General features: G+C 41.6%; 1 protein-coding gene across 8 annotated transcripts in view; it reads right to left on the bottom strand.

Annotated features, from left to right (window-relative positions):
* The window catches only part of scn8ab (sodium channel, voltage gated, type VIII, alpha subunit b), a 55112-nt gene that overhangs the window by 38620 nt on the left and 3576 nt on the right, over positions 1-12916 (bottom strand). For 5 of the 8 annotated variants that reach the window (XM_044348077.1, XM_044348082.1, XM_044348076.1 and 2 more), the window contains exons 2-4: positions 8993-9330; positions 470-588; positions 78-167 (exon numbers count right to left, since the gene is read on the bottom strand). In XM_044348077.1, the coding sequence (XP_044204012.1) occupies positions 78-167; positions 470-588; positions 8993-9274 (491 nt within the window). In that variant the 5' untranslated portion in view covers positions 9275-9330. Of the gene's footprint in view, positions 1-77; positions 168-469; positions 589-1059; positions 1222-8992; positions 9331-10889; positions 11624-12916 lie in introns of those variants that run through there. The other 3 variants (XM_044348079.1, XM_044348083.1, XM_044348084.1) reach the window with 3 other exon arrangements.

Below are 12916 nucleotides of genomic sequence, written 5' to 3'. Positions count from 1 at the left end.
AGAGAAGACGGTAAAACGGTGACAGACACAATAAATGGGGATAACATTGGTGAGAAGAAGTACAGACGTGTACTTACTCTACTTGTTTGGACCACTCTGGGGGGTCACTAAATGTCATGAATATACAGTTGGTCAAAATCGTACACATGATGATCATGCTGAATAACGTGAGGAGACAGACGTTAAGGAAAGTTTGAACAGCGTTAGCCATAACATCTCACACATTCAAACAACATTTAATACAGAAACAACTGAAATAAAGCTTTAGTATTGAAGTAAAGCTCAAAGAGAAGGGGGGAGGTAGTGGGAAGACAGTGATTTAGTGCTTACAGTGCATTTCAAGTTCACTTACTTTTAACTGACCATTTGTCACATAAGCAGAAAAAACAAACCATGTTTACAATACTGCAACATCTGTTTTCATCCACTGTAAAGCACAGAAAATCAATCTCTCCAGTTGAAAGGATATGAATGTATCAAAATCTTAATAGCTATTCGCCTAAGTAAATTAAAAGGGCTTAAGATGTACAAGGAGGGCGTGGCACTGAAGCGGAAGATTGTTTTCCCTTTGTTTATCACTATAAATGTCTGTGGAGAGAGAGAGAGAGAGAGAGACAGAGAGAGACAGAGAAAGACAGTTAGATCATTTGCAGAAAATATATGGTGCATATTAATTAGTACAGGGTCTACAAACCTTTGCTCTACCTCATTTAAAAAAAAGAGGGAGATGACTGTAGCTTGACTGCTGATTAGCTGATGTGAGTCCTGAGTTTACCTCTGAGTCATGGGGCACTGCTGCATTGGTTTCCCCTGCAACTATAGGGCTACTTTTCACAATACAGGTGATACTGAAATCCTTTTGAATGTGACTTTTTAATAGGAGTCCTCACAATGTGGCCACTTTACCCATTTGTCACTTCAACAGTGAGTGATGTACTTTGGATTGTCATGGCCTTGCGGTATACAAAGCACAGAGAATAAAAAGAGTATAGTAAAAGGTATAGAAAAGGGCACATAGTCAGTGGTTTTACTCCTCTGACATCACTCCCTCTGTGTCACCCGAGAGCCAGAGGTACAGTCAACACCTCTGTCCTGCTTGCATCAGACAGAGCCTCAGTCCTGGGGAGCTTTCATCATGACAGCAGCAGCAGACAGGCGCATGTGAGGCTCTCCCCTCGCCGTGGCCAAATGACTCTCTTCTCCCCAGGTTTAAAGCTCTTACTGGAAGAGAACCGCAAATGCTGTCATCGATCAGGGGAAGATCTGCTGACTCTAGGCTCTCAACAACCACTCCCCACCCATAAACAGCAGTGGGCCAAGTGGGGCTGGGCACTGGGGTGAGGCAGCAGCCTCTGTGTTTAAGTGAGTGTGTGTTTGTGTGTGCACACCTGTGTGTGCTTGTGGGTGTTTTTGAACAAAGACAATGTGGGGTCAGAGTGAGACGTATGAGCATTATTTACAAACAGAAAGATTACTGGGATATACAATATTTACAGCTAGCTTATAACCAATGTCTCCAGTTTCCTTTTACACTTAAATGCATCACAGTTTAGAGCTGGTTCACTGACAATTTGCAAATGTGGGTTGTTGTTTTTTGTTTTTTACCTCCTTTAACGCATTCCACTTATGTGTATTTATGACACCATTGACCATGTTGGCCACCAGTATTTACAGAAAACATGTCTATGTGTAACCAGAACAATGAAGATGTCAATTCATGATCACAAACTTTAACAATTTATATAAATTTGAATTCAAGATGTTAATTTCCTTTGCAATCAACATTAAGCAATAAACAATTCTTGTGGTTGGTTGATATGAAGGCAGTTTACAGCCTCTGTTAACTGGGGGAAAAATATATTCAATTTAATTAAACTGCACTTAAATTTACAAATAATAAAGCTGTCAAAATCATGTGCACCAGACAGCATGCATTCAACCACAGCAGAGCATAAACCCAACTAGTTTACTTTCAGGATTATAATAATCACTGCACTCGCAAATGATAACTCACTTGTGGACACACTCGTGGTGTGAACCACACACACGTGGTTTACACCACGGGAAACACTAGAAAGAAATGGTGAGGCAACCAGAAATGTCCTGAGACAAGTGGTGTCCTCAAATTAAATTAAATTAAAAATAGCGTCTGCAGTCTGGGGAAAGACAAGATGTATTCTCTGCATCAGAATGCTCCTCACTCTCTCTCTCTCTCTCCCTTTGCCTCTTTTTCGCCTATGAAGCATCTGCACTACTTAAAAAATCCTCTCACTATTCTTCCTGTCACAAGGTGAAAATAATTATCTATACTTCATCAACACACAGGATCTACAGTCATGTCCAAAGGGTGAATCTTTCTCTCAAACCAAGTGTTTGCTGACCAAGCAAATAGAGAATGTAGATGGAAGGAGAGGGTGTAAAATTAGCAATATCTCGTTAACAGCTACAGATGCCCTGCAAGCCTATGAACCTATGTTCCTTCTGCAATCATGGATAAATCCTGTAGATTTATTGGTTTTTGAAAACTTAAGAGCTGTAGACAATCGCGCATACAGGTACACATACCTCTGCTTTGTCCTTACTGAGTTGGAATCGACATTTTCATAAGGATTCACAAATTCACTACAAAAAACGCTTCCGGTACTCAATGAATTGGGTCGATTTAGAGACAGAAAAATGTGCTGTTGACGCAAACTTGGCAAAGTGGCACAACTACAACAAGGGATGCAAAGGACAGGTAATTTCCTTAATTGATCTCCAGCCACATTAATGTATAATCAATCAATCACTGAAGCTTATAAAATACAAAATGCGTGCTTCATTCACTAAAAGCTTCACTGTCATTGGCTATTTTCACAGCCAAACTATATAAACACAAGTAAATGATTTGAGCCATAAATAAAATGTAATAATGCCAAAATTTTAATCAATACACATAATAAGTTTGTGCAACTTTACTAGAGGACTTATTTCAATTTCAGAATAGAAGCAAAACTCTGTGGTCAGAGGTGAGTCATATGAGCAGTCTGTTAACTGCTGAGCCACAGTGAACTGGATAAATGATCAGCCTCAACAGGCGCCACAGGCACTTAATGCAGTTTAGATTAACTGAAAACTCCAACATGTCATCAAGGTAAGCAGCACATTTACTGTGCTGTTCCTAATTTACCAGATAAACTTAATGTGACGTTCGTTGACAGACACTGAATACCAAGTCATTGAACTGAAAGGTTTGTTTTTCACAAAACATATCAACCATGTAGTGCACTACTATGCTTGGTAAATTGAGGATGAATTGCATCTCTTCACAGGAACGAGCATACAATCACACACAGAGTGACAGGCTACCATGGCTCACAAAACACTGTGTACGTCAAATACAGTGCATGTAACGCATGAGAAAACATCCACATATCACTGCTACAATGATCTATCCACATAATTGCATATTTGAGTGCATACAATTCATACATACTTACAAATATGCACAAACACACATACAATTCAGCAGAGTGAGCTTCGCTGTAAGGATAAGCCTTATTTGCTGCAAAGCTGGTGAGGTGAAATGTTCCTAATTCTCAACAGAGCGTTAAAGAAAAAGGCACATATGCAAGAATTAGGAGGCAGAATGCAGCTGCAAGGACAGTGTGTGTGTGTGTGTGTGTGTCTGTGTCTGTGTGGGTGAGGAGGAAGAATAGTGGAGCAGGGATATGTAGAGGGGCTTGCAGGGGTATGGGACAGCAGCAAAGAGAGCTGAAGAGAAAGAGGGAGAGAGAGAGAGATGAGGGGGTGGAGGGGTGGAGGGGGAGTGATGCAGAAAAGAAAGCCAGAGAGCTGCAGAGGGGAGAGAGCCAAACCTGAGATGGATGGGTAGACGGAGGGAGGAGGAGGAGGAGGAGGAGGAGGACGAATGGGTAGGCATGCAGCAGAGAGAGAGAAACTGAGAATGAGATGGAGAGGTGGGGGGGGGGGAGGCAGAGAAAGAGAAGGAGGGCTGAGTGAGATCTGAGCTGGGATACAACAGAGACAAAATCATGAGGAAGGGGTGTTGTACTTCTCTTAATCATCACACTACCCCAGTCTGACACCAACCAGTCTATTACTACATAAAACTGTAGATTTGGCCTTTCTAATCAAGGTGTCACCTTGGGATCTAGGGAAGCTGTGATGGGCATTAATCACTATTTCATAATATTTCATAGACTAAACAAGGAATCGATTGATAGTAGAAATAATGAAAACAATCTTTAGTTGCAGCTCTAAATGTCCTTCACAAGCTCCAATTAAGAACTTGCACATAAGATTTTTTTAAAAACATGTCTGGATTCAAAGGCCTCTTCATAGAATTAGAAAAAAAAAATGCACTGGAAATAGTAAGAATTAGCTGAATTGGGGCCCATTTTGTATTGACAAAGTGCATCTTGATTCAATTTTTAGAGAAGCAAAAATACGTCACATTGTTCACTGTGATACTTTGATGCTTTGTGACAAAACAGCACAGATCTCATGAGGAGCTTTAATTTCATATCTGTTAAGCATAATAGCCTGAAACCCAACTCGTATACGTCTGTTTGAGCTCGCTGCAGTGACGACTTTGCCAGTAATATCTCACCTAAATATGTAAAGTAATTCCCTGAAAATTATCCCATATGAAAAAAATGCGTCATCCTACTTCTCTACCTGTCTGCTGTGCTGCAAAACCCCACGTTCTACCCCTTACCCCACCCTCCTTCTTTATACCAACCTGGCTAGCAGTGGAAGCACACTCAACCCCCTCCACCCCCATCCCTTCCTCACTCAGCTCAGTACAGGAGGATGCTGTGTCATCAGAGACTGAGGACTCAGACAGAGCACTAAAGCCTGGCCCTCGCTCTAATTTACTACACCCTAAAAAAACAAGAACGACGGGGGGGCGGGAGGGGGGGGGCAGTGGAAGGGAGAGGGAAAAGGAGAGTAATCAGACAGCGACACACACCCACACGATTGGACACAGAGATAGTGGGATAGGTGACATAATGTAATGGTGTGTGCAATGCTACATGCTGAGATTCAGAGGCTACTATAGCTTTAGCCGTGAGCTCTCCTTGTGTGCTCACTAGTGGCTGCTGCTCTGCAGAAGCCTGGGCAGAAAAGACTGGTCTGCTGCACAGTGTTGTTATAGCACCGCAACAGGAAGAGAATAAAGCTTCTGCATCAATAAAACCTTAAAGATGTTCAAACTACTTTTTATACATACTGTACAACAGCCAAAATGAGCTGAATCATCTTAACTTCATGTCCATATATATCGAAATCCTCCTCCTACACATAAACACAAAGCTTGTGCACGTGGACGGTGCCAGCTAAAACACTAGTACGCCCTCCATCCATCCTGTCCAGCCTTTTCCTGTACGACTACAGCAGCTTTAACGTTACCTAATCACATCAGACGTTTGAAAAGCCAAAGCAGTCCTCTCCCCATCACAGGGGAAAACAAGAACTGCAACGCTGCATTTCTCTTCCTCACCACTGCCCCCTCTTCCTCTCTTTGATGCATGAGTGCTGTGATCAGGTTTCCTGCAGCTGACGGTAACACACACACACACACACACACACACACACACGCACACACACATACTTAGACACACTCATTGACATACAGTGCAATGGTAAGCGATAGGATGACTGTCGGTCGAGTAGAGGAGATGAGCAGCCTGGAAAGGTGAGGACACAAACAGCAGGAGGAGGACTGGACACTAATCGTGAATATACAGGGAGGCACTTTCTTAGGTGTGATCATGGACAGATACATTAGTGGATTAGGTAAATGATTGATATGAATGATAGTGAGATGGTGATGCAAGATGAGGTTTTAGCCTGTGACTCTTATTGAACTTGCTGACACACCACGTGTACGGGTATGATGAAGTTCGCAGATCTTGACTAAGCAGGATGAAGAGAAGTCAGAGCCTGTATTGATACAAATAGATGTAGCCCAATAGTTAGATAAGCAATATAGCTGGCAGTGTAGGAGCCCATTCCTTCCTTTAGAAATTCCCTGAAAACAAGCCCTTTAGCAAGGCACCTTAGCCACAACTGCACTGCAACTACGCTCTATGGTCATGGATTTAATTCTATATTATTATCATGTGTAACAAAATTTTGGTGACATGTTTTTACATCACTTATGAATCTAATCCCGACACTCATCATATAGGGATGTTGGCACAACATATCTGAATGTACCTGCATCAATTATCAATTATCAAACAATGATTCATTTGGATTTGGTTCCAACTAATGGTATATTCATTCATCTGTAAAACTGTGACCCCTGGCACACACATTGGTACATTTTGACCAAAAATAATTTGTAAAATGACTTTTCCTATGTAGATGGAACAATTTTTTGTTTTCAGGCATAACACTGTCATATCTATAATGTAGATTTGATCATATTTCAGAACTCTTGCCAATAACAATCTGAGAAAAAACGATGAACCAGAAGTCTATTATCCATGGATTTCAGAGGCACTGGACATCTAGGACATGCAAATGTAGTGTCAGCCATTTAATACAACTACATCTACAAAGTAAATGACTGACTTTAGTAGTATTTTGATACTTTTAAAGCAAATAATGTGTTTATTTCATTATTTAGAATCAATAAGATGCGGTATTAAACCTAAATATATGAATTCAGATAGTTTAACAATCTTCAGATGAGAACCATTTTTGTTTAAAGGCTTTAAACAAACATTAACTCATAATCCAACACAGGATTTTAAATCCTTAAAGTAATCTTAGGTCCATGACAGATAACGCGTGCATGAAATGAATCATCACAGAGTCCAAAGAGTTGAAGAAAACGAATGGCATGTTCAATACCGCCATGTAAATGTAAATGAGGATGAGAGGCACATTCAGAGCGTCTAGGGGCTGAAAACACGATGTTTCAGTACATTGTTTCTTACATAAACTATAACACACAGTGCTTTGAAGCTTTGTAATGTAACATACTGTACCTAAGTGCTGGAATACTTTGTGCCTGTTTACTTTTGTTTAGCATGTTTACTCATCTGGATGAGCTATGAATGAGATCTATGTTTTAGTACATAGAGCCTAAATTGCCAATCTGTTGTACTCTAATCCTATTTTTCATATCAGCTTTTGCACATGTTCAAAAACCTTCGATGTCAGTAAGTCTGAAATGTCCTGTAGGAGCGGTAATTCTATGAAACTGTGGATTTGCTTTGTACTATGCCCCCACTAACTTGTTAAGTAATAAGATCACTCCAGGAAATTGATTTTAGAAACAGAACACCTGTTTTTTTGTTTCACATCCACATATGAACGTACCCTAAGAAACCCTGACAGCATTGATCCACACTATTGTGTCTTATTGTGTCTTGTCCTGTATAATTTTCTCAATTTAGTCTTTGTGCAGATAACCTATATATATATATACACACACACACACACACACACACACACACATATATAACTGAGACAAAAACATCTTCTACTAGAGGTAAAGGAGGTATGAAAGTAGAGGCCATGATAAACAACTGCACAGAAACTCTCCTTCAATTGCCTAAGAAGTGGGGCAAGTGAGATGCCACAGAGGAAAATAAGGAATTGTGGCAGTATGCACTGGGCAATAAGCAAAGTTGGAAAGGATAGAAAGACAAGAATGCAACCCTTCCTGTGGCAACAACTGAACTGGGGCTGTGGATCAATAGATCAGAAAAGGCACATACACTTGATAGTTCCATCCGCCCTATGAGGGAGTGCTGCTGGCTGAGCTGGCCAGTCCTGCTGACTGGGCTTCTTGCTGCTGTACAGGCTGCGGATTCTCTTACACATTATCACTGCCACCACACAGGAGACTGGCTACTCCACACCTCTACACAGATGAAGGTACTACCACATGCTGCTGCCCTCTCCTCTCCACTTCCTGTCCTCTCCTGCCATCTTCTGCCATCTCTCCTCCTCATCCCTCCTCTGCTACCACTGAGCTACAGTAATGGCGGAGCCAGGCTAGGAGTTTGGAGTGGTGTGGGCCTAAATAACCTTGAAGTCTAGTCGATAAAAAGTGCATAATTTGGGGATATAATCAGACAAACAATTGGACATGGTTTGTGTCATTTGCACATGTACCACATGCAGAAATTATGTGACTGTGTAGCATAGTTAAGGTGAAAAATCACATCATCTTGGATAATAATAAGATTATAGTGATATGACCTTCAACAATAGTATGTAATAACCTTTTTAGAGGTTTAGTGTTTTTTTTAGTTTTTAGTCTTTTTTTAAATATCCCTAAAGTACTGTGCAACACTGATACAGAATGTAACAAAAAAACACATAAGTTGTACAGAAAAAAACAGAGATGGGGTAAAGAGGCCATTACCTATGCCCTACTGAAAAACATGTGTTGCAGTGGAGAGAAAAAATACTTTCAGACCCCCATGTTGCTAGACAGTTTACCAGATTCACAAATAAAGTCATACCTTCCATTTTTATCCCCTTCATGCATTAACACTAATATAACAATAATTAAACAACACTGCACAAACCTTTATGAATGTTATCACTTCCACAGCGACCCTGCTGTGTTGCAGAAGCAAAGGAATGACGTCCCTCTGTCTCAGTTGTGCTTTGATTGTACAGATGCACTCAAAAACTCACAGCCCTTGTACCATCTCTATGTGCACACTAATTATGTAGTGACTGTCTGTAAGTCCCTGTACCAGTGTTAAATGCCTCAAGGTCATCTTTGCTATTATGATATCCATGTCTCTGAAGTGAAAACAATGGATTGACCTGAGTATGTTATGACAGTGAATTTCATAAAAGACTGACAATGTTCTAATGTTCTAACTATCTATAAACTATAATCTCTAATCCTCTATGAATATACATCTACAAACCTTTCAATGGGGAAGAAGCAAAGGCTTCTCCACTGTACAGAGTGTTTGTTTGGGGAAAGCTGGCCTGTGTGACAACTCACTTTCTTGTTCATATAGTATGGGTCCAAATCCTCCAGCGGTGTTGCCACCATTCCATTAGGGACATCGCCGTAGATGAACGGCAGGCTCTTCCCAGCCTCCAGGTCACTATTGGGCTTGGGTTCATTGTCGTCAGATGTGTCGCGGTGACTACTGTCCGATCTGGGCTTGGGCGGTTGCTTGTTCTTCTCTTCTTTGATGCGCTTCTCGATATTAGCAAGCGTCTCCGGGGTAAACTTCTTGAAGCTGTCAGGTCCTGGGGGTGCAATAAGGGGTGCGGCCATGTTTTCATCCTGCAGCTATTTCCTCTTTATTTGTTTTCCATCCCAGACATCCAGCTCTGAGAAGAAGAGAACAACACACAGTGAGAGAGAAAGAGTGAAAGAGTATATTGAAAAAATTAAAAAAAAAAAAAAAAAAAAAAAGTTATCTAGTTTATTTTATTTATTTTTTTTTTTTTTACACATATCACTTTGTTAATAACACTAGCCAGGCAAAGAAAGGTTATGGTTAAAAAACGTTGACAGATTTAGATTTTAGAGCTGAAAGAGAGATGTACACCAACTGCATCTCTTTTTCAGTGTCAGTGTTGCTCACAGACTAAAATTTACTAGTTCTGCCAGAGAAGGCAAACAAAGCAAAATTAAGCTGGTAAAGTGCAAACATTGGGAACATGGGCCAGTAAGCACTATTTTTGCTCTCTCCATCAACCTTATTGACCAAAGCATAGATCCTATATTCTCAAAAGCTAAACCCATGCACCCAGCACATAAAAGCACTGGATTCCTGTTTTCTCTGATCTTTGTGACCCCAAAAGCAACAAAACAGTGTCAAGTTTTCTCTCAAGTTGATGCTCACAAAGGATGTGCCCTTTATCCTACCAGGCACTCATCTGTCTGTCTGTCTGTCCCCTGACATGACATTTTGTCTTTCCTTCTCACACATTTCATTTGTATCCATGTTCTAACTTCGCCAATAGGCAGCATTACAGATTTCCTTAAAGCTCTGTACTGTTGCTATTAAGAATGAATCCGCCTGTAAGTATTGTTATTATTGTTTATCTTATTGAGAGCAGACAGCTACATCTGCAGATCTATGCAGCTTTCAGCTAATTGTTTTGGTGTGGAGGTTCCTGTGATTGAGTCCAAACAGCTCTCACTGATGATGGAAATAAAATAAGCAGGCACACAAGCTCACGCCAGCCTAATATACGCTGTCTGCCCAGTCCGAGATGACGAGGAGCTTAACAATCTTCAGCCAAGTAAGCAAACAAGGCACAGACATTTGTGCTAGATGTGTTAAGTGCTAACACATCAATCATAAGAACTTGCCTATTTGTTGTAAGTTTGTTTACTTCTTACATCATTATCCATTGATCTAAATTACAGAAGACAGATGGATGAATGTGACTGGGGCCGGTGGGAAAGACAGGAATAGGTGGGGTTTATTGCATAAGAATAATTCTAATATAGAGAAAAATCAAAACCTTTATAAAAATATTACTTGGCCTATATGTGCAGTGAAGCTCCAACACAGGCCACAGTGTGCACTCTGGTGTCTACATACTGTACTGACCAAAACAATGACTCTACACGGGACAATTTATTAATTATTTATTTTCAAATAACTAAACACCCTAAACTAACATGCTGAAGTGTGTCAAAAGATGCTCCATGAATTGTTGCTGGGCTTGGTGGAAATTATTCAACCTCTGGAGCTCTGACTCATTGTTAAAACAGTAAGGTTGCCTACTGCATCTCTCCGAGGCTCGGATACATTTCACTCGGCTGATGCCTGAGCTGTTTGATACACTTTATATTTGACAGTCAAGTAGCAGTTCCGGTTATGAAAAATCAGACAGCAGTGTGTGAAGCAGAAACAATGGCAAAGGGTACAGACCTTCAAAAATGAATCAGAAAGAAGTCAGAAGAAATCCACGGGCAGAGAGAAAGATCCAACGGCCCGGTATCTTCGGATTCAAGTAACCCAACCTCGGCACAACCTCTAAGTCTCCTTCCACCAAAGCTACATCAATTGATCTACCTGCAAGGTGATTCAAACCGGGATGCAATAGCATGACCAGCAGTGCATGTGCTCTGTAGCTACACGCAACGCCTCAAATCTAAAAGCAGGCAGCACAACTGCGAGGCGACCAGGAGGAAACTGACTGAAATTCTGCAGATGTCCACTAACTCACTAGGTCATATGAGTAACACTGCATTAAAAAAAATGGATTCAAACATTTTAATTTAAAAAGACTGAGCGGGTAACTCAATTAAAGTGAGTCCCATTAGCGCACAACCCAAAACCCGCTCTCGCTTCAGTCAAATCCGTTATGAGTCAAGTGAGGGGGAAAAAAACCAGAAGGATGACAGAGAAAACTAACAACTCCGGCAGCCTCATCTGCCTCCCGAGGAAAAGATAAGCTGTCCTGTTCAGCAGCGTTTAGCAAACCGCTTTGACGCTGCGTCCTCTGTGCGGAGGAAAAGACATCCAGACGCGCCACGGCCCTCCGTCCTGGAAATTTAACAAAAAAATGTTTTCTTCTCCTCTCTCCACTCACTGATGATGATCTGACATCTGACGGAGCTAATCGGACACCGCGGAGGAGGAGGATGAGGAGGAGGAGGAGGGGGTGTATGAAGGGGTGCTTGGATCGGGAGTCACATGGGCCGGTTAAAACTTAAAACATCCGTCATCTCCTGCCTGCAGTGATGTCTTAATGCTGCCTGTCACTAAATGCAGGATGCCGTATCTCAGTCCAAAATCCACAGCATCGATGAGGATGGGTGAGCCTAACAGGGCCCAAGTCCAGCATCGCTGATAGAATAACTTGGCTGCCAAATATTCAAGAGGCCTCAGATAACCCCGTATACCCCTAAACGGGTGGGGGCCACTTTCTTCATGCCTGAACGAGTCAATTTCAAGTAATTCCCTGACTGGAAATTTGGATTCGGATAATTCATTTTAAGAGAAGGAAAGACTTAAATTGTGGGGCATGTGACATTAGGCCACTATAAAGATAAACAGATAAAGAACACCTCTTTGAATTTCTCGGACCACCCGCTCCCCTTCATAATCTTATCATATTCATTGTCTGAAAGTGATTAGAGCCCATGTAGTCCTCAGTAAAGTCCACTGTTACATATTGAGGCGCGCCGCTGTCCTACACAGCCAAAGCCTAAAATACTGCAGTGTGGTTTATTGCTGCTATAGGCTCTAACTAACTAACTAGTAGGTCAGTTGAATGCACAAGTCATGTCCTGACAACTCACACCTGGTCTCGACTCAAAGCAGCCTATAGTCTTCATCACATCATCAGAACCCAATTTCATACCTAAGAAATTATTTACAGCCAAAAAAAAAAAAAGGAGAAACAAAACGGCCTCAAGGCTATACCACACCCGTACAGATAATGTCTAGGCGACAAGCATCGAGAGGCTCCATATGATGCAGGTCTACACAGTAACAACATGACGGGGAAACTGTTTTTAATGGGAGCGTGAAAAAGACTAGAAAAGGGTGCCGCGGCCCCCTTTGAGGACTGCCAAACTAAAGACGCACCTACCTCCTCACGCAATACAGTCTCCAAAGAGAGGGGGAGAGAGAGGGAGAAAGGAGGGGAGGGGAGGGGAGGGGAGGGGGGGGGGCACAGAGGTGGAGTGTGGGGGTGGGGGAATAAAACTATCATAGTTATAAAATAATGGTGGCGAAAAAAAAAACAGGCTACCTAGAATTATTCTGCAAGCGACGCATTATTGGTGTAGTTGGAGCATACAGGATAGTTATTGTCGCCACTCAGAGAAGTTTGACGTGATCTCACTTCTACATCCCATATGCGTATGTTTCACATTCTGACACACTGAAATGTCATTCCTTCCAGCGGCAGGCCAACACCCCAAATAACCTGCTGTCTCCCCCTTTTT

Source organism: Thunnus albacares, chromosome 4 (assembly GCF_914725855.1).
Source record: "Thunnus albacares chromosome 4, fThuAlb1.1, whole genome shotgun sequence".
NCBI lineage: Eukaryota > Metazoa > Chordata > Actinopteri > Scombriformes > Scombridae > Thunnus > Thunnus albacares.
This window is presented reverse-complemented; position numbering and strand designations above follow the sequence as displayed.